The sequence below is a fragment of the Mastigoproctus giganteus genome, chromosome 1, assembly GCF_048544385.1.
Source record: "Mastigoproctus giganteus isolate SK-2022 chromosome 1, ASM4854438v1, whole genome shotgun sequence".
NCBI lineage: Eukaryota > Metazoa > Arthropoda > Arachnida > Uropygi > Thelyphonidae > Mastigoproctus > Mastigoproctus giganteus.
This window is the reverse complement of record NC_143575.1, coordinates 262814364-262835338: the sequence shown is the minus strand read 5'-3', so window position 1 is coordinate 262835338 and position 20975 is coordinate 262814364. Positions and strand designations below refer to the sequence as shown.

General features: G+C 39.6%; 1 protein-coding gene across 2 annotated transcripts in view; it reads right to left on the bottom strand.

The window, feature by feature from the left end:
• The window catches only part of CycC (cyclin C), a 226468-nt gene extending 209122 nt beyond the window's left edge, over positions 1-17346 (bottom strand). For both annotated transcript variants that reach the window (XM_090386000.1, XM_090386009.1), the window contains exon 1: positions 17153-17346. In XM_090386000.1, coding sequence (XP_090242126.1) covers positions 17153-17184 — 32 coding nt within the window. In that variant the 5' untranslated portion in view covers positions 17185-17346. The remainder of the gene's footprint in view (positions 1-17152) is intronic.
• Positions 17347-20975: the final 3629 nt, after the last annotated feature.

Here is a 20975-nt window from a genome sequence, read left to right as displayed (position 1 = left end):
TCATTAGGTTTACTGATATAAAATGACTCGCATTCAGTATTGTAGAGACATCTCCAACAAGGATGAGCGGGCAGACTACGGATTTTTGCAGCATACATCAGAAGTAATGATTTTCTGCGAAGATGTAAGGGAGGTTCATGAGCTTCGATGTACAGGCTCTGAACTGGGGAAGTTCTGAATGCGCCTAGAGCGACTCTCAAAGCACAGTGCTGGATGGTGTTTAGTCGTTCTAAAGTACTTTTCCTCGCTGAATCATATACTGGAGAGGCATAGTCCAAGCGAGACCTGATGAGAGCTCTATACAGATGGATGAGAGTATGACGATCAGCACCCCATGACATGGATGACACACACCGAAGGATATTCAATTTCTTCAACGGGTGGATGTTTTTGGAATTGTAGTTGCAGCTAGATGGACAATATTTTCTGTTATGTATGTAACTGCATCATTGATAGGCTCCTGACTGACTGTAGAGTTGTCAAATTTTGCCAGGTGTTGAAAGGCACTCCAGTCAGCTTGATCAAACTTCCACCGCGGTAACCTGACAGGAAGACAAGGTCTCCCAGTAATTAAGGTGGTTATCACGGGGAAGTGATCACTTCCATACAGGTTCCCTTCTACCTCCCAGGTAAGTGACGAGAGAAGAGAAGGCGAGCTGATAGAAAGATCAATGGCAGAAAACGTACAGGTAGGCATGTGGAAAAAGGTGTTTGTTCCCACATTAAGAAGGCAGAAGTCATTGTCAACGAGCATACGCTCTATGACTCGTCCCCTTCTATTAATGCTAGCACTACCCCACAGGGTGTTATGTCCATTAAAGTCCCCAAGAAGTAAGAAAGGGGGAGGCAACTGCATTACGAGATCATCAAGGTCATTAGGTCTTTCTGGCAGATGTCAGTACCAGGTGGCAAATATATAGAGCAAACGGTTAGTAAAAACCCCACTGTTATTCGAATTGCTACTGCCTCTATGCTGGTAGTAAGTTGCAGATGCTGAAAAGGGGTATGGTTGCCCACAAGGACTGCGACTCCTCCATGAGCGGGGCCATCCCCAGTTCTATCCTTGCGAATGATAGTAACGTTGTGCATCCTGGGGTCATCATTTGCCCTTAGGTAAGTCTCCTGTATACAAAAGCAAGATGGTTTGTGCTTTTGCAGGAGTGCCTTGATGTCTTCTGCATTTTTCCTGAATCCACAACAATTCCATTGTAGGAATTTAGCCATTATTTTGGCTTGGTGGGTCCATCAGGCGGCTTCCGAGGTGCTGAGGGCTTACTTTTATCAGTCTTGGGTTTCTCTTTTTTGGGGAAGAATGGACGCTGTCCCGTGTTTATTTCTTCCTCCGCAAAGAGTTCCAAGACTGAATCTTCGTGTACCACCTCCTGCTCGTCATCCATCTTTTCTTGGGTACTAGGTGGGACTTCCCCTTTCTTATTCTTTTCTTTCGTAATTACCTTTGTTACTTGTGGAGCATTAGGAGGTACTGATATAGGAGTGGCAGCTGATTGTTTTTTTTGTGCAGGTTTTTGAGAACTTAAGAGATAACGCGCGATGGGAGTGAAAGACTCCTTTGGAGGAATGGTCATGTCCATCTGAGTTCCGACGGAACATCCCCCTGCTACCTTCTGGGCGTAGGTAGGTTTGTTGATATTCAGGGCTTTCACCGATTTCCTTGCCTCCTGGTATGATATATTTAGCTCTGCCTTCAGCCGTTGAATTTCTTTTTCTTCTTTCCACCTCTGGCATGCTCGTGAGTAGGCCGGGTGTTCGCCTTCACAGTTAATACAGGTGGGTTTTGTGGCTGAACATGCTGTTGTTTCGTGGTCCTTTGCACCGCTTCGAGTGCATGCAAGGACTCCACGGCAGGCCATTTGAGAATGTCCATACTTCTGGCATTTAAAACACCATAAAGGGTTCGGAACGTATGGACGCACTGAACAATTGATGTATCCAGCTTTAATCTCGTCAGGAGGTTTAGGAGAGTTAAAAGTCAGGATAACGCTCCTGGTTTTAACAATTTTTCCATCCCTTCGCACAGTAATTCTCTTGACGGCAATAACTCCTTGTGGTTTTAATTCGGAGCAGATTTCCTCCTCGGTTACGTCGAGAAGGTCCCACTCCGAAATGACACCTCTTGATGAATTGAGTGTTCTGTGTGGTGTCACTGTTATAGGGATTCCTCCGATTGATGTTGTTCGGAGTAGATGTTCAGATTGCCTGTCATTTTTAGTTTCAATTAAAAGGTCTCCAGAACGGAGCCTCTTAACTGACTTGGGTGAACCTGCTATCTCATCCAACCCTTTTTGTATAAAAAAGGGTGACATTTTACCAATCGGTGTTTCATTCGTGGAATGCATAATTAAGAACCTTGGGACAGGCCCTGATGGCAGTTCGGTTCGCTGCCTCTTTGTAGCAATAATGCTATCTGTCTCTCCGTCTCTGTTTTCAGATAGGGACTGGGTTGGGGCCCCTGAAGAAATATATTTATCAGGATTTATGAAGTTTTGAAGTGGTTCAGTGCCCGGGCTCCCCACCCACCACGGAGCCCAAAGGGACGCCCACTACCCGGCAGCAATAAATGCGCTCGGGAGTGGGACGCCAGGGCTACCCAGACACCATACCCGCACCACCGCCAGCCTGAATCCTGTCCCTCGGACCATGAGGGTAGGAGCATAGCATTGACATGGTTGACCCTCGCAGGCGAGCCTACTAGCCGATTGATCCTAGCCGGGCCTTCCAGGACCTCCCGTCTTGTCGAAGCAGGGGCCCAAGTGGTGTATTGAAGCTGGGCCCCCTCAACCACCAGGATCCCCCTTTCTGAATTTCCACAGGTTGCAGCGCACGGCAAACACGCTGGATTCCATTGATGTAAGCCTGGAACCTGGACTGTGGGCGTTGGATCCCAGTGATGCTAGTCTGGAAGTCCAGCAGCGTCAATGGGAGGTCCCCTCACCACGTACAGGTGCCCACGTCGAGGGGGGAAATTAGGGATGATGAGTTTCAGTACGGCTTGTATAATGTATTTAGGAAGGATAGGCTAGATGGAAGGGGTGTGGGGTAATGCTTCTTATCAGAAGCAGCCTGAGTGCGATGATAGCTTTCCCGGATTCAGACGTTTCACATGCTAGTATAGAATCTGTATGGTGTGAGATAGTTGGAAACAAAGGTATAATGTGAGTAGGAGTAATCTACAGACCAGGTGATTGTGAAGATTATGACTAAAGTTTCTACATGCAAATGGAATGGGCAAGTAAGCGTCAATGTGTTATTATGGATGATTTTAATTTGCCTCTAATTGATTGGAGTGTAAATGGGAAGGAAACTCCACATGGGGAACAAAATTTTTAAATCAACTAGACTATTATTTGTATTAACATGTCAGGGAAAGTACTAGAGAAAAGAATATCCTAGACCTCATCATCACCCATGAATCAGATGACATAACAGGGATGACAGTAGAGGAACCAGTAGCAGGAAGTGATCACGGAGTTCTACGGTGGATGATGATGAGAGAGGTAGCAGTAGTAAAAGGCAAAGGAATAGGTTTTAATTTCAGAAAAGGAAATTACGATGCCTTAAGGTACTACATGGACTCTACTATCTGGGTAGATATCGTGCAGAGAATGAATACATTTGAACTGTGGTATGCTTTTAAAACATTAATCACAGATGCCTTGAATGTGTATATACCATTAAAAAAATACTCCATGAGGGTTCCAAGTTGAATGAATAGTGAAGTTGCCACATTACTTGAACAGAAAAAGGTGGCATGCAAAAGTTACAGAGCAATAAAAAGTACTGAAGCCTATAACAGCTACAAGGTAATCTGTAATAGAGCCACAGAAAAGGTTCGACAGGCAAAGGCAGTTTATGAGAAATCACTAGCAAACAGAGCAAAGGGGGGGGATAAGAAATTCTTCACATATATAAATGCCAAGAAGAGCAGGACAAACCAGATCGGACCTTTGCGTAAAGGAAAGAGGATAGTATTAAATACACCAGCTGCTGTTGCAGATGAACTCAACGGTTATTTTGCATCGATATTTACAAACGAAAAACCTTTTGTGGCAATGGGAAATTGTGGGAGCAAAGTTGAAAAATATGTAATTAATGATATTGAAATTTCACAAGATTATTTAATGAAAAAACTTTTGAGCCTACAGGCCAGTAAGACTCCTGGAATTGATGGAATATACCCTATAATCTTAAGGGAGACGGCAATGAGTTCATTGAACCATTGAGGCTAATTATGCAAGCATCACTAGACTCTGGGGAGATTTCCTTGGATTGGAAAAGTGCCAATGTATCTCCCATACATAAGGGTGGCTCTAAGAGTGAAGTGGGAAATTATCGACTTGTCAGTCTGACTTCAGTGGTAGGGAAATTCATGGAGGCAATGATCAAGGGTGGAATTCAGGATCATTTGGATCGAATTGAAATTCGAGGATACTCAGCATGGTTTTGTAAAGGGAAAATCATGTTTAACAAATCTGGTTCACTATTTTGAAAGGGTCACTCACGAGCTGGATTTAGGGAATAATTTCAACATTGTTTATTTAGATTTCAGCAAAGCTTTCGACTCAGTCCCACATGAGCAGTTGCTTTATAAGCTGGAACATGTTGGAATCACTGAGAAAATCCTTAAATGGATAGCAGGATGGCTTCAGGGCAGGAGACAGAGGGTTGTGATAAATGGCTATTCCTCAGATTGGGTTGATGTAAGAAGTGGGGTTCCCCAAGGATCAGTATTAGGACCACTGTTGGTTTTTAATTTTCATAAACAACATCGATGAAGGGATAGAGGGCATCATGTCTAAATGTGCAGCTGATGTTAAAATTGGTAGAGTAGTTAATGATCACTGTCAAGCTGAGCTTCTTCAGAGAGACCTAGATAGACTTCAGGAATGGTCAGAAAAATGGCAGCTGTGCTTTAATCCAACAAAGTGTAAGGCATTACACCTGGGAAACAGTAATCCCAAAATAACTTATTCACTTGGTGGAGTTCAACTAAACCCAGTACTGGAGTAAAGGGACTTGGGTGTTACGATACGGTCAGACATGAAATTCTCTGAGCATTGTAAACAGGTTGCAAGGAAGGCGCATGGTGTCCTATCGATGATCTATTGAACGTTGCAAGTAGAGATAAGGACGTGATAATCCCATTATATAAAGCTTTTGTTAGACCATACTTGGAATACTGTGTTCGAGTATGGAGACCACACCTAAAGAAAGACATCGAACTTCTTGAAAGGGTGCAAAGACGAGTTGGTGAGATCTGCAAAAGGGTGTCTATATGAAGAAAGACTTCGAATATGTGGGTTGCAGAGTTTGGAAACTAGACACCTTAGAGGAAATTTGATTGAGGTGTTTAAGGCTGTGAGAGGCATCAGTAAAATGAATGAGGACAGAATTTTCAAGGTTATAAATGATGCTAGAACTAGGGGACATAAATTGAAGTTACGGTGGGAAATGTTTAGATTGGACTGCAGGAAGTTTTATTTTAGCCAATGAGTTATAAATTACTGGAATAAGTTGCCTACATGGGTGGTACAGGCTGACAGTTTGGGGAAATTCGAAGGTCATCTGGATAGTACCTTCGGGTCAGGGAAGTGCATAGGATGATAGATTTAATTTCCTTTTCTTTTACTAATTATTATTATTTATTTTTTATTTTTTTTTTTTTATCATTGTATTATTCACCAAGGGTGTCAATACTAATACTCAAGATTTCTAAGAGGTACAAGCTAAAGATTATAATGATTTATGCACCAACATCGAGCCATTATGATGAAGAGGTTGAAGAAATGTACACTGAAATTGAGTCTTCTAGATGAGCAGAAAACCCACTACACTATTATTATGGGGGACTTCAATGCTAAGGTTGGAAAAAGGCAAAACAGCGCAGAAAGAGGAACTATAGGAAATTTTGGAATTGGTGAAAGAAATAAAAGAGGTGAAAGACTTGTGGAATTTGCAGAATCCCAAGGAATGTACAATTTTTTCCAGAAAAGGGTGAACAGAAAGTGGACATGGAAGAGTCCAAATGGATTAACAACTAATGAAATCGACTTCATCCTCACTAACAGAAGATATATTGTGAATGATGTTACTGTCCTGAATAAGGTAAATGTTGGAAGTGATCACAGAATGGTAAGATGTACACTTGATATATATGTAGGAAAGGAAAGGAAAAAACTGACTCGAGTAAATAATACAAAGGTCTTTGAAATAACAGAGGAGGAGAAAAAGCAGTATGTACTAGAACTTAAGAACAAGTTTGAGCTTCTGCAGACTGCTCAGGACCAAGATATCGACGAGGAATATTACAACTTTCTGAAAGTGATAAAGCCCAAGAAACCTATAGGGAAACAGAAATCCAAAGAAGAAAAAAATTAGTCAAGAAACACTTGTCATGATGAACCAAAGACGACAAATGAAGAGCAAGAAAAACACTGACAGGGAGAAAATTGAGTACACTGAGTTATGCAAAGCCATTAGAAAGAGACTCAGAGAGGACATAAGAAGATTTAACACAAGAAAAGTAGAACAAGCATTAAGGGAAAACAAAGGATTTAAATCAGCAGCCATGAGCAGTAATACAGAAAGACAAATGATACTGAAACTGAAGAATAGCGATGGCGTAATTATAAACAGCAGAGAAGGTATAATTCAAATAGCAGAAGACTACTATAGGGAATTATACAAGCAGCGAGGGAATGATACCAGCAGTGGGGAAGATGGATTGCAAAGTAGCAACACATACGACATACCCGATATTCTTCCTGATGAGGTAGAACATGCATTGAAGAAAATGAAGAATCAGAAAGCCCCAGGGGGAAGATGAAGTTACTGTAGAGTTGTTAAAATTGGGAGGAAGAGACATAACACAAAAACTGGCAAGGCTCTTCACAAAGTGCATTAGAAAAGGTGTGATGCCTAAGCAGTGGAATAATGCAATCATAGTTTTGCTGCATAAGAAAGGAGATAAATCAGAAATTGGAAATTATAGACCAATTAGCTTGTTATCCCATATCTACAAGTTGTTCACAAGGGTCATTACTAACAGATTAGAAAGAATACTTGATGAGAATCAACCGAAAGAGCAAGCTGGCTTTAGGACAGGATTCTCAACTGTGGATCACCTTCACATAATATCACAGCGAATGGAGAAAGCAAATGAATATAAAACACCATTATGCCTAGCATTTGTGAATTATGAAAAGGCATTTGACTCCATACAGCATAAGGCAATGTTTCGGGCACTGGAAAGACAAGGCATAGATACTCCATATATTATGATTTTGAAGAAAATATATGAGAGTGCTACATCCTTTATTAGACTAGACAAAGACAATAGGAAATTTAAAATCGAGAAAGGAGTTCGACAAGGAGACACAATATCTCCGAAGCTGTTTACTGCTGCCCTTGAGGAAGCTTTCAGAAGATTAGACTGGTCGCAGAAAGGAGTCAATGTGAACGGAGAGTACCTAAACCATTTACGATTTGCAGATGACATTGTGGTCATAAGCCACGATCCCAAAGAATTAGAGGAAAATCTTAATCAGTTGTGCACAGTTAGTAAGGATTTTGGACTAAAGATGAATATGGCTAAAACAAAAGTAATGATGAACAAGTATGCCACGGAAAGGGAAATAATGATTGAAGGAGCAGTAATTGAAAAGGTGGAGTCATATACTTATCTGGGACAAGTCATTAGCTGTAATAATGATAAATGGCTGGAAGTCAAGAGAAGAATAAATTTTGGATGGATAGCATTCAGGAAATATAGTCACATACTGAAGAGCAATATCCCAGTTTGTCTGAAACGTAAAATAATGAATCAATGTATACTCCCCACCATGACTTATGGAAGTGAAACTTGGGCACTCACCAAAAGAATGGAAGAGAAGCTAAGAACTACACAGCGAAGAACTACACAGCGAACGAATTATATTGGGAATCAGACTGTTAGATAAGAAGAGAAACACATGGATTAGGCAGCAAACTCAAGTAAAGGACATTCTTATCAAAACTAAAGAACTAAAATGGTCTTGGGCAGGACACATAGCTCGAAGACATGATGACAGATGGACTAAGAAAATAACAGAATGGTACCCAAGAGGAGCTAGAAGAAAACCTGGAAGACAAAGGCGGAGATGGATAGATGAAATTCATGGGTTTTTGAGTAGTAAATGGATGGCCAGTGCTCAAAACTGGAAAGTTGCTGGAGAGGCCTTCATCCTGCAGTGGATTGAAAATGGCTGATGATGATGATGATTATTCAGTTTGTTTGTTTTTTTTTGGCCTGTGCAGCATAAGCCATAGGCTTTCTTGCACCATGCAGCCATTAATAATACTAAGTTTCTTTTAAGATATTTTTACTTTTTTCACAAATCGTCACTTTTTTTAATTCTGGTTTCATGCTGGCAACAATTTTACTTCAATAATGGGCAATTCAAGTCAAAATAAGATTAAACTCATATTTAAAACCAAGTTTTCATTTTCACAAATCTAATATTTCATTAAAAAAACTCGCTCCACAGATCCTTTCCCTATTGAACACTCTCTACAAGTAGTCCATGCATATTTGTGAAAAGGTTAAAGCAGGAGGATTGCTTTGATGGAAATGAACATCACTGAGATTAAAACTTGGGTACAGTTGGGAAATGAATTAGACATTCTTGGGAGGTTTCCAATTAACTTTAAAGCAATAAAAGCACCTCAGATAATAAACAGACAAATTATAAAAATGATTCCTTACTATATTTACTACAAAAGTTGTAAACCAAATTATCTAGTTATTTAGAGCATAAATTGGATGAAGTTTCAGATCCTCTTTGGAAACTTATCTAGTTGTAAGAAAATAGAGGGATGATAAATTTTAAAATACTAAAATAACATAATACCTTAATTAGAAACGGATATCCTGATGTTTCTAACACAGTTGAGTAGGAACCATTTTGAAATGCTGCTCAGCACACTAACTTTCCAGATATTGACTAGATGTCAATATCTGGAAATATGCCAGATATTGACTAGATATTGACAATATTGGATGACTGTTTTCTACAAGAGTGTGTTAGAGAGGCACTAAGAGAAAGAAATACTCTTTATGCATTAAGACCACAGCAAAGGAACCACTAGGTGGCAGTAATTAAAAACATACTGATGTGGGGTCTACTTAAAGATATAACTACTGTCAAGGGTAAATGGAAGGGACCTTACTTTTCTAAAGGTAACTACAGTGATCTTAGACAGTTTTTTAACTTCCTTTCAGTGAGACCAGTTGATAATGTTACCAACTGCAAATTTTAAATGGGGAAACAATCAGGGAAGTAACCATTAAAGTTACTAGATCTTTTATACAAACTAAAAGATACTGTTCAAGGCTTAGACCTGAATGGACATTAGATAAATTGTGCAGAGAAGAAAAGTGCATGGAATGATTATAAATCATCAAGGAACAAAGAAACCTACGGTAAACATCAAATAGTTTACAATCAAGTCAAGCGTGTTAAGCAAGCTAAGAAGATAACGTGAAATCTTTGGTTAGGCATGTGAAGAAAAGTAGCAAATTATAATTTTTAATGTTAATACTAGAAGAAAAGGGATAAACCACATTGGTCCACTAGATATTATTAGCCATACAGTGCAAGGAAGCCTGATGCTTATGCTGCACCAGCCAAAAAAAAATTCCCCAAGTTACCCTAAGAGAGAGAGTCAGAAGTAGAAAGGAATCACCAAGAAAGAGAAAAATGATGATATCCAGCTCAGGACCCTGGGTGTGCCAAACCCATACTCACCAGATGTGAGCCCCTGGGGTTATGGCATAAGTATTAATGATCCTGTTCAGGTTGCTGACAAACTGAATAGATATTCTGCATCTACATTCACTTGTGAAGAAGTTTTAAGGGATGGAAATAGCAGAAGCATACTAAGTTGCAGCTGGGAACTACATGATTTTGTTATAACTTGAAAAGAAAGCAGAAAAGAAATTGAAGCTAAAAGTACTAAAAGCAGCAGCAAACCATTGGCTATAATTACAAGAACATCCTTGGATTTAGGGAAGGTCACTACAGATTCGAGATGTGCAAATGTCTCTCATTCACAAAAGACAGAAAAGTGAGTAATTACAAACATGTAAGCTTGACTTCAGAGAAAATAATGGTCTCAGCAGTAAAAGAAGTGATGTCGGATCATCTTTACAGGAATGCAATTGCACAGCAATCACAGTAAAGATTTGTTATGGGGGAGATATATGACCAATCTGATTAACTACTATGATGCAATAACAAAGGAATTCGATGCAAAAAATAATTAGGCATTCATATGCTTAGATTTCGGTAAAGCTTCTGAAACAATTCCACATGAAAGGCTGCTATACAAACTGGGGCAATATGATATTAGGGACTAGTTACTACCATACGGTGGTCCCAGGTAAGGGCTAAAGGGGCTATAGCCCACCCCTTGCAAATCAAAATAATGTATTTTTTTATTGCCACATGATTAACACTTAATGATATCCAGGAACACAGCTTTAGTTTCCCCTTCCCTTCAGAAAATCCTTCAACTGCCAGTGGTTACTGCTATGGATAAAGGAATAGTCGAGGGGCAGAAGAGAGAGAGGGTAGTTATTAATGTGCACTGCTCTTCTTGGACTAATGTTATTAGTGGAATCCCTCACAGTTCACTGCTGAGCCCCTTGCTGTTCTCAATATTTATTAAAAATACTGATCAAGCTTAATGCCTAAGTTTGCAGATGATAAAAGGTTAGCAAGATGGTTAATGTCAAGAATCAAAGCTGCTACAACAAGACAGAAAAATTAGGCAGTGGGCTAAGAAGTGGCAATTCAGGTAACCTGATACATGCAAGGTATTGCATATGGAAAACAATATTGCTTAATAGCATGCCAAGCATGTTGGTACCATAATCAAGGTGGTGGAGAATGAAAAAGGCCTAGGAGTAATTGTAGAGTCTGCCAAGATGTTCTCTTAGTTGTGCAGACAGAGTGCTTGGACAGCTCTGGGGTTCTCTCTCTCTCTCTCTCTATGACATATACAAATTTTGCAAGCAAATAAATTTGGTTAGGCTGCACTGTGAGTACTGAATACAAGTCTGCTAGTCTCATTTTAAGAAGTATGTGGATATGTTGGTGCTGGGATGAATCAGGGACAGAAAGGGTTACTCTTAGCAAGAAAGACTCGTCAGATTGTTTGTTAGGGTGTTTTCAGACACATGAGCAACTGTGACTATAATGCACTATGCTTTAGATCAGATGAGCATCACTGGTCAGATGTGTGGCACGAATAAGAGCTGTCATCTGGATACAATTATAGATCACTGTATATATCAATTCTTTTCAGGAATGAAAAACTTTCTTTTCCCTTGAAGCAAACTGCAGAGCTTGGAAACTAGTCCCTGCAAAATTGACTACAATGTTTAAGGCTTTAAATGGATTGAGTAAACTAAATGCCAATGACAACTTGCATAAGGGACCAAATTTAAATTTAAAAAGGATGGTTGCAAATTGGATATGCAAGAATTTTCTTTTAGTCAGTTAGTAACAAGACTACAAGTTAGTAACATTGTTTGAGCAAACTTCCATCTGTTGTGGAAAAGGGTAGCTTTGAATAATGAGAGATTAGATAAATTGTGTGTGTGTGTGTGTGTGTGTGTGTGTGTGTGTTTAATGGCGCATACACATTTCCTAACACATCTCCATAGAGATGTGTTAGGAAATAATTCAGAATTGAAGGCATTTCAATTTCATTTTAGAAACTATTTTTTTCAGAAAACAGAAAAGTTCATTAATGTTTGTCTTGTCACCAATAATATGCTCTAGTGATATTGGTTCTTGCAGTTTATTCAGAGAAAGCAGAACTGATGTTCTGTCCTGGTTATATTGAGGACAGTCAACAAGAATATGCTTGATTGTTAGATGTACTGAGCAGTGTGGACACTGAGGAGCATCATCACCTGTGAGTAGATGGAGGTGGGTCAGATAAATATGTCCTATTCTTGCCCATACGAGTACCACTTCTTCCCTTCCAGTTGGTTGGATGCTTGGGTGCCAAAATTTTGGTTTCTGTTTCACTGGAAAAGTTTATTATTAGTTTGGGTGTGCCATAGCTCTTTCCACTGTTCGAGGCATGCTTCTTTTATGATAATATCATGGTCAGAAGCTGGAATATGGGCAGAGGTCAAATCTAATGTGGAGGGATTTTTTGCCGATATATCTGCCAGTTCATTTCCCTTTATCCCTGAATGTGCTGGAATCCAACAAAAGTTCACTAATTGTTGACGTTGTTCAATTTTCAAGAGCAACTTCTTGAGCTGAGAGAGTCTGTGTAAATTAAATATTTTGAAGATGGGTAAAGATTCAAATTTTCTAGAGCTAATTTTATTCTATGCAGTTCTGCGGAAAAGTTGCTATACTCAGGTGGAAGGGAAGTTGAAATAATAGTGGAGGGAAACACTGCTGCAACTCCAACGGCTGATTGAGATTTGGACCCATCAGTATATATTGGCAGGAAATCAACATAACTCTGAATATAACTTGCATGGAGTTGTTTCAGGTTGAGAGTCAATAGAAGATTCTTACCCCATTGAAGAAAATAAGTATCAAATTTCAGTTGAGGAGGGGGAGTCCAAGGTGGATGAAAGTAATTCATTACCTGTTGACTATTGTGAAGAGGAACTTTCCAACTCTGTGATATTTCAAAAAGCAGTAGGCCTGCTGGCCTCATTTTATTAGGTTTATTTCTGTAGAGGTTAGTTAGTTGAGGATTGAAGAGGTATGGGTGAATAAGATGCAAACAGCAACTTTTTATTTTGGCTGCATACTTCAGTAGTAAAATTTTTCTGCAGAGGTGCAAAGGGGGTTCGTGAACTTTAATGTATAGACTGTGAGTTGGAGATGTCCTGAAGGCTCCAAGTGCAATCCAGCCATCGTAGTACACTCTTTCGGGCAGAATTGTAGACTGGAGCACCATAATCCAAAAGTTATCTAATCAATGCTTTATATAGTCGAAGCAACGAGGTACGATCTGCTCCCCAAGACAGGGCGGATATGTATATTAGTATGTTGAGCTTTCTGTGACAAGTATTACGTATGAATTTAATATGTTCAAGGAAGTTTAACTTCTTTCAAGGGTTAATCCCAAGAATCTGATGTTGTTGTTGCCAATCGGAATGGTAAAGTCTGATATGTGAAGTTCGGGATCTGAATGTAATTTGCATTGATTGCAAAAATGTATAGCGACAGTTTTCTGTTGCGAAAGACGATAACCATTGAGAAGTGCCCACTTTTATATTTTATTTAGTGATATTTGCAATTGATGTTCAATAGATCTCATGTTCTGAGAATGGCAAGAAAGAGAGGGATCGTCAGCATAAAGGTAAGCCTCAACAGTATTTGGAAGTTCTGTAGTAATAGAGTCAATTCTAAGGGCAAAAAGAGTTGCACTCAATACAGACCCTTGCGGAACTCCTTCTTCCTGCAAGAATGTCGTAGAAAGGGAGTTAAAATATCATACTTGATAAGAATGACTCCATAAAAAGTTCTTAATGAATATAGGCAGGTTGCCTCGTAGACCAAGGGCATGCAGGTCTCTAAGAATAACATGACGACAGGTGGTATCAAATGCCTTCTCTATGTCAATGGAGACCATAGCAAGGTGTTCATTTCTCACAAAGGCACTGCGTATTGCAGACTTGGCCTTAATCATGAGATCGAAGGCAGACTGTTTTGGCAAAAGCCATGTTGACTATTACTCATTAGATTTTGGTCTTCAATTATCCAAACGAGTCATCTGTGGATCATTTTCTCAAGGCAACTGGAAAGGGAAATTGGCCGGTAACTCAAAGGATTGGAGGGATCTTTACCGGGTTTCAAAAAGGCCAAAACTGTGGCATGGTGCCAAGATGTTTTCCAGAAATATTTGATTATAAAATAACAGCAGCAGCTGCAATTGTCTGTCATCAAGGTGCTGCAATATGATGTAATATATTCCATCAGGCCCTGCTGCACTGTTGTGTACTGTTATAATGGCTTGTAGAAGTTCCAAATACTGAAGAGGCTGGTTATATGGTAAGATTAGAGAGGTGCAAAAGTTTATGGGTCACTGTTCAGTAATGTTCTTGATTTTCTGGAAAACCAGGGAATAGCTTGATGCCGCTGAGACTTGAGCAAAGGTTTTGCCCAAAGCATTTGCTATAGTCAAAGGAGCAGAGAGTTCTTGTCCATTCCAGGAAAGGATTGTAGAAAGGATGGTCAGAAACTTTCCAGAAAGCTGTCTAATTTTCTTCCATATTAATTTGCAGTCAGTGTTTCTATTTACAGTGGACGCAAACCGAGTCCAGGAATCCTTCTTGGCTTGTTTTTGAATGAGACGCACTCTTGCCCTTAGTTTCTTATAGTTAATGAGATTAACTGTTGTTGGTGATCGTTGAAATAAATTCCACGCTTTTATTTTTTTTCCCTCTTGGCTTTCGTGCATTCTTCATTCCACCAGCAGTTAAAATGGTGCCGAGGCATTGCAATTGTTAATGGAATAGAGATTTTAGCTGCTGATAACAAGTGGGATGTGATATATTCTGTTACTTCATCAATGGGCTGCAACCGTATAATTTCCTCATCCAGGGTAATAGCTGACTGAAATTTCACCCAGTTGGCACGAGAGAATTTCCACTTCCGGTAGGGATCGATAAATGGTGGTTGTGCAGTGAGCATATTACAAATAATTGGGAAATGATCACTGCCCATGGGATCATTCATAACAGACCATTCCATGAATGAAAACAGTACCGGGAGCATATTGAGAGGTCAATTGCAGAAGTTTCTCCAGTTGGCAATTGTATGTGCGTAGGTTCACCTGTATTAAGAATGGTAAGATTTTGCCTATCCAGAAAGGTTTCAATCAGTCGGCCATGTGTATCTAATTTAGAAGATCCCCATAAAGGGTGGTAACCATTGAAATCTCCCAATAAACAGACAGGGGAAGGTAACTGCAGTAGAAGGTTTTCCAGATCTTGGTAAGAGAAGGTATGATTTGGTGGAAGATAGGTTGAAACTAGTGTTATCGCAATCTGTGTAATGAAACATACAGCAACAGCTTCAATTTCTGTTTGAAGAACAATTTGCTTCGCTGGGATCTACGAGTTGATCAAGATGGCCACACCACCACGGGCAGCATTTGATGTATTGCGATCTTTTTGATATATAGAGTAGTTCTTTATGGAGGTGGAAATTTGGGAAGTTAAATAGGTTTCTTGCAAGCAGAAACCCACTGGAGAGCAGCGATGAATAAGGTCATGGATATCGTCAATACTGCTGTGAAGTCCTCTACAATTTCACTATAAAATATAAGGCATTACTCAAAAAAGAGTACAAGGAGCTGTATCTGACTGCTTTTTCAGTAAAGCAGTTTTACGTCGGTCAGAGTTCAGTTTCTCTTTTTTTGGAAATATAGGCCGACTAGTGTCCATTTCTTCCTCCGCATATATTTCTAAAATCGGGTCTTCCTGGGTGGATGAGTAATTAGTATCCATGGAGGTGTTTTGAATATTTTTTTTTTGAATTGGAATAGATAAATTGTAAGAGAAGGGCATAGCAGAAGTGGGCAGAGGATAGAGGGGTGATCGTTAATGGTTCTGATGTATAAGCTTGATTTCTTGCATCATTTGCTAACACAACCCTTCCACCTCCTGTCCTGTCCTTTCTCTACACACATTTATTCACTATATTCAAATTCTGTATCCCCTATGTCTAAGTGACACGCTTGCTGATTTAACAAATACTATATAAAATTTATTTACTATATATCTAGCATTAGTTATAATGCACGTATATGTGCCCCTGTTTTTGCTCCTAGTAATGCTAACACAGCCCATATATTTGCTTGTCCTATGAGGACCCCAACAGGTCTTGTAATCTCCCACACGTTGCTTTTTAGGCTGCTGTATGTCCAAATAGAAGCACCACAATGATCAATTTATCTTCTGCTTGCCACTGCCATTAAACTACCTTGTGCGTATCCCCAAATGGCAGTTTCTGACCCAACACCACATTATATTATTTAGGTCATGTTCCACTTAAAATATTCATATGCCAGAAATTCTGAGCTAAGCCTCTTATGGTGATTTTTTTAATTTTTTTTTTTTTTCATATGAGGAAAATACTACAGAAATGTGATGTTATTTCTCAGCTTAATTAATGTGAAATCGGTTTGGTCTTTTACAACCCCAGGGGCTCACATCTGGTGAGTATGGGCTTGGTGCGGCCACGGTTCTCAGCTGGATATCATCATTCTTCTCTTTCTTGGTGATTCCCTTCTACTGACTCTTGCTCGCGCGCGCTCTCTCTCTGGGCAACTGAGAAATTTTTTTTGCTGGTGCAGCCACCAAATACGGAGGATGCGGAAAGGTCAGGGAATGACCACCGCATGCTCCTAAAAATCAAATAACAAACAAGCTGGTGCAGCATAAGCCTCAGGCTTCCTTGCACCATATGGCTAATAATAATAATCTGGTACTCCTTCCGATTGATCTTACGAGTCGCAGTGATTGACATGCCTAGCCCGCTATGTTACGATGTTATCCCCCAAATCAATCGCTAGTAGTGATTGACATGCCTAGCACGCTATGGTTAGCGTAACGAGTTAAGTTACAGTTAGAACCATAACCTCCTCCATCGAATACAATCAATTCCCTAACCAAATAGCTACGTGATTAATATCAGTGTTTTTCTAACGCCCTCCTCCAGTAAACTTAAAAGGTTTTAAAAGGATACAAATCCACTAAGGTTATATAAAGGTAGAGAAAAAATATTATATTCCAGATTATGAGTACACCTCCAGAGGACGTGGATTCTTTTGCTTGAATCCATCCCGAATTACTGGCGTAAACTAATAATCTTCTTTTTTTTTTAACTAGCCAAAAATGAAAGTTTAAAATGAAAAAACCCACACTTCTTTTGCTTGAATCCGTCCCGAATTTGGCCATGCCCGCAACGCAGTGATAAGGTGTACCCATAATCCAGAGTCAGACGAAAAAAAAAAAATAATAATAAACAAATCCACTCAGGTTATAAGACATTTATAAGACTATTGAGAGACAAAAACAAAACAGTGGGATGGGGCAAAAGGTACTTACTAGTGAGAGCTCTGCCAGAAGTTTCCCGCCATTTCGAAAATTCTAAACGTTGCTGACTAAAAACTGTATCATGGAATGCTACACAGACAGAAAAAACGTATAGTGATATCCTTCATGATTTTTAAAAGTCCCATACTTAAACGCAACGACACGCACAATTTTCAACAAAACGTAAACATCAAAAGACGCTAAGCTTTAATAAATTTTGGTTAAACGACACTAGGGGGCGGAGTAGACAGTTACTACTCTCTAACTGTATATAGCGAGAGTAGTAACATATCTTATTGGTCCAGCGTTCTAAAACTGTTGTCCATGAATCCCCCCCCCCCACCAAAAAAGGTAGAGAAACTCCAATGGGTGAGCGAATGAAGTCCGAAATGTCTTATAAATATTTAAATAGTGAAGTAATTTACAGCATAGAGGCAATTTTCTTAAGCCTGGGGGTTCCATGAAATATTTTCAAGCTAAAAGGAGGTCCTTAGGTCTCTGAAGTTTGAGTAATGCTTCTTCGTATGATTATAAAGCGCTGACAAAAAACCATCACCTTAAAAAAAGTAACGTTTGTAGTGAAACGTATAAGATATTGTTTGATTACAGTCATTTTGTTTGTCGCAAACCAAGTCTTGGTAATGGCATTTCCAACTGGCTTAGCCATACTTCGTGGTGCTCGAGCGACCACAATGGCATCACTTTTATGATCAGTCTAAGCAACAATCCTAGGGTTATCAGGTGCTGTTTTGACTTCCCGCAGTTCAAGACAAAACATGTTGATTAGAATATCAATATGTTTTGATGTAAAAATTCGTGAGCTTACTTCTGAACAAATAGTCGTCCAACTCGGCTCTCTTCCTGCTGATATACAGGTTTCTAGGGTTCAAGAGATTCTAAACATGGTCTGCGAGTCCGCTCTAAAAAAAGAAAAAACGAAAAATGAATTGTGTTTCGTGATGGATCCCAAATCCAGTGGTGTATTCGGGCCGGAACACACCATAACGACGTTCCGGTACTTTTTTCTAAATGTCATAATAGAAAATCATTAAATTTATACACCTAATATTATGAAACAATGGCATAATCAAAGGGGAGAGAGAAATATCTATTTTACCCATTGCTACTAAAAATATATATTAATAGTAATCTTTGAAATTAATAGATTTCTTTAAAAATTTATTTAAAAACAAAAATATAAATTTCGCAATAAAACTTGAACGTAGTAGTAGTAGTGGCATGTGATGCAAGAAAGCAAGTGTATGAGCTTATGCAGCTTCAGCCAAAAAAAAATCACACCATTCCCTCCAGATGCCTGTCCAGTTCCTCCTTAAATTTATTTAACCTGTCAACTTCCACAACGACAGATGGAAGTTTGTTCCAGCAATTAACCACCCGCTGGCTAAAGGCAAATTTCCGCACATCTAGTCTACATCTGTCTTTTCTTAATTTGAATTTATGCCCCCTTAGGTTCGTAATCTGAACAAGTGGAAGGATCCCATCAGAATTCAGCGTGCTCAACTCATTCAAGGCCTTATATACCTCAATCAGATCACCGCGCAGGTGCCTACGTTTCTTACTAAAGTACAATGTGTTAGATAAAGAGATCCAACGAATGAGATATACTGTGATGCGTGCAAACGCTACATTTTTATTCGCCATGAGCTGAATGCTAGAACTGGTTGTTCTATGAACTGTGAGTCTGAAGTCTGATTCAGTTACTGCACAGTCGATGTTGCGTTATCATATAGTCTCCTGCAAAACGAGAGTTCCGGTGCTATATTTTTTTTCAGCAATACACCTCTGCCCAAATCCAATTCTGTGAAGAAACTGACAAAATGCTCATCGTAATTTTCAGAGAGCAAAGAGGGCTAACAGGCCAAAAGATGAGATTGACAGACTTAATAATAATTTAGTAAATTTCTGTTTTATACTCCGGGACGACCAAACGGTCAGAGGAGTTTACATGATACACAGAATACAAGAAACAGCACCGTATTCAGCAGTCACGGGCTTGAACCCCGGTCACTCAAGGCACGTGTACTTATTGCACCCGCGCGCCTGACCACTAGGCTACGGCGGCCTATCTAGGCCGCCGTGGTGAGTTGTATAAATCCAATAGAAGGAGTTATTTCAATACAATTTTCCAAGAGAAGAAACTTGCCTGGGCAAGGTTTGTTCAGCATCCGGGACACCTTCTTCTTGAGTGTAGGACCGAGAAAGTACAGATTGAGAGTGGACCTGAAAGGTTCTCTGTTGAAGAAAATTTCTAATGAATTCTGGTAAGTGTCCTCGGAATCCAACGGAAAAAAGTTCCTTCAATATATCATACCACCAGGTAGTGTCGAAAGCCTTTTCGATATCAAGACTACCATAACAAGATGTTATGGTAGGGTTATCAGGGCCGCCGTAGCCTCGTGGTCAGGCGCGAGGGTGCATAAGTACACGTGCCTTGAGTGACCGGGGTTCAAGCCCGTGACTGCTGAATACGGTGCTGTTTCTTGTATTCTGTCTATCTTGTTAACTCCTCTGACTGTTTGGTCGTCCCGGAGTATAAACAGAAAATTTATTTATTTTATTTATGTTCATGTTTGACGTAAGCATTACGGATGTTAGTCTTGGCTTTCACCATTAGATCTAAAGTGGATCTGTTTTGTCGGAAACCAAACTGATTGTTGTTTAGCAGCTTTCGAGTTGTCTGTGTATCATCCTTTCTAGAGTTTTGCCTAGACAACTGGTGAGGGAGACTGGTCGGTAATTTTGTGGGAGTGATTGATCCTTTCCTGGTTTGGGGGCTAAAATAACAGAGTAGTGCCAGGTAGAGGGATATGTACCATCAAGAAAGATCCGGTTAAAGAATGTTATTAGCAAATTCAAAGCTATATTGTTTAGATGTTCTAGCATTACATAAAAGATTCCATCAGCTCTAGCAGAGCTTCTTGTGATCTGTTTGCAGGTCAAATGGTTGATTATAGGCATGATTTTGGATTGTATGGAATTGATCTTGTACCTTTCCGCTAGAGCTTTGATTTGAAAAAAGGAGTTGTCGTATGTTGAACTGGCAGATGTTTGGGAAAAAGTCTCTGCAACGGTGTTAGCTATTTCTTGAGAAGAAGATATATCCTGTCCATTCTGGTTTAAGATGGGAGCAGGAAGAGGCAGATATTTACTATTAAGTTGTCGAATCTTTTTTGCAGATAAGTCGACTACTGGTATCCTTTGTGATAGTGGAGGCAAACTGTATCCACGAGTCCTTTTTGGCCTTTCTTCTAATTTGTCGAGCTTTTGCCTTAAGTCTTTTATATTGAATTAGGTTGTTGGTAGATGGAAACTTCCGAAAGAGGGTCCAAGCTTTCTTTTTTCTTTTTTTGCGTTGTTACAAGCTTCGTTCCACCAGTGTTTACATGAGGACTGAGGTATTTCGGAGGCTGTGATTAGTTTTTCCTCAGTAATATGTGCAGTGACATCAATAGGTTGTAGTTTAATCAATTAGCTGTTAAAAGAAAGACGGGTTGAATATTTTTTCAAATCTGCTTTTGAGAATTTCCATTTTACCCGATGATTAGGGCATGGATTTTGTAGTGTTTTGATTCTGCATGCAACTAGGAAGTGATCGCTATTGTGTGGATCATGTAAAACTGCCCATTCTATACTATGATACAATATGGGGGAACAGATTGTTAAATCAATTACTGACATAGATCCAGTGGGAAGGTGAGTATAAATATTTTGACTAGTGTTTAGTAACGTCAGATTAAATTTGTCTGGTATCGTCTTTATCAAATGTTCTCTATTGCCCATGTGGGCTGATCGCCACTATGGATGATGCGCATTA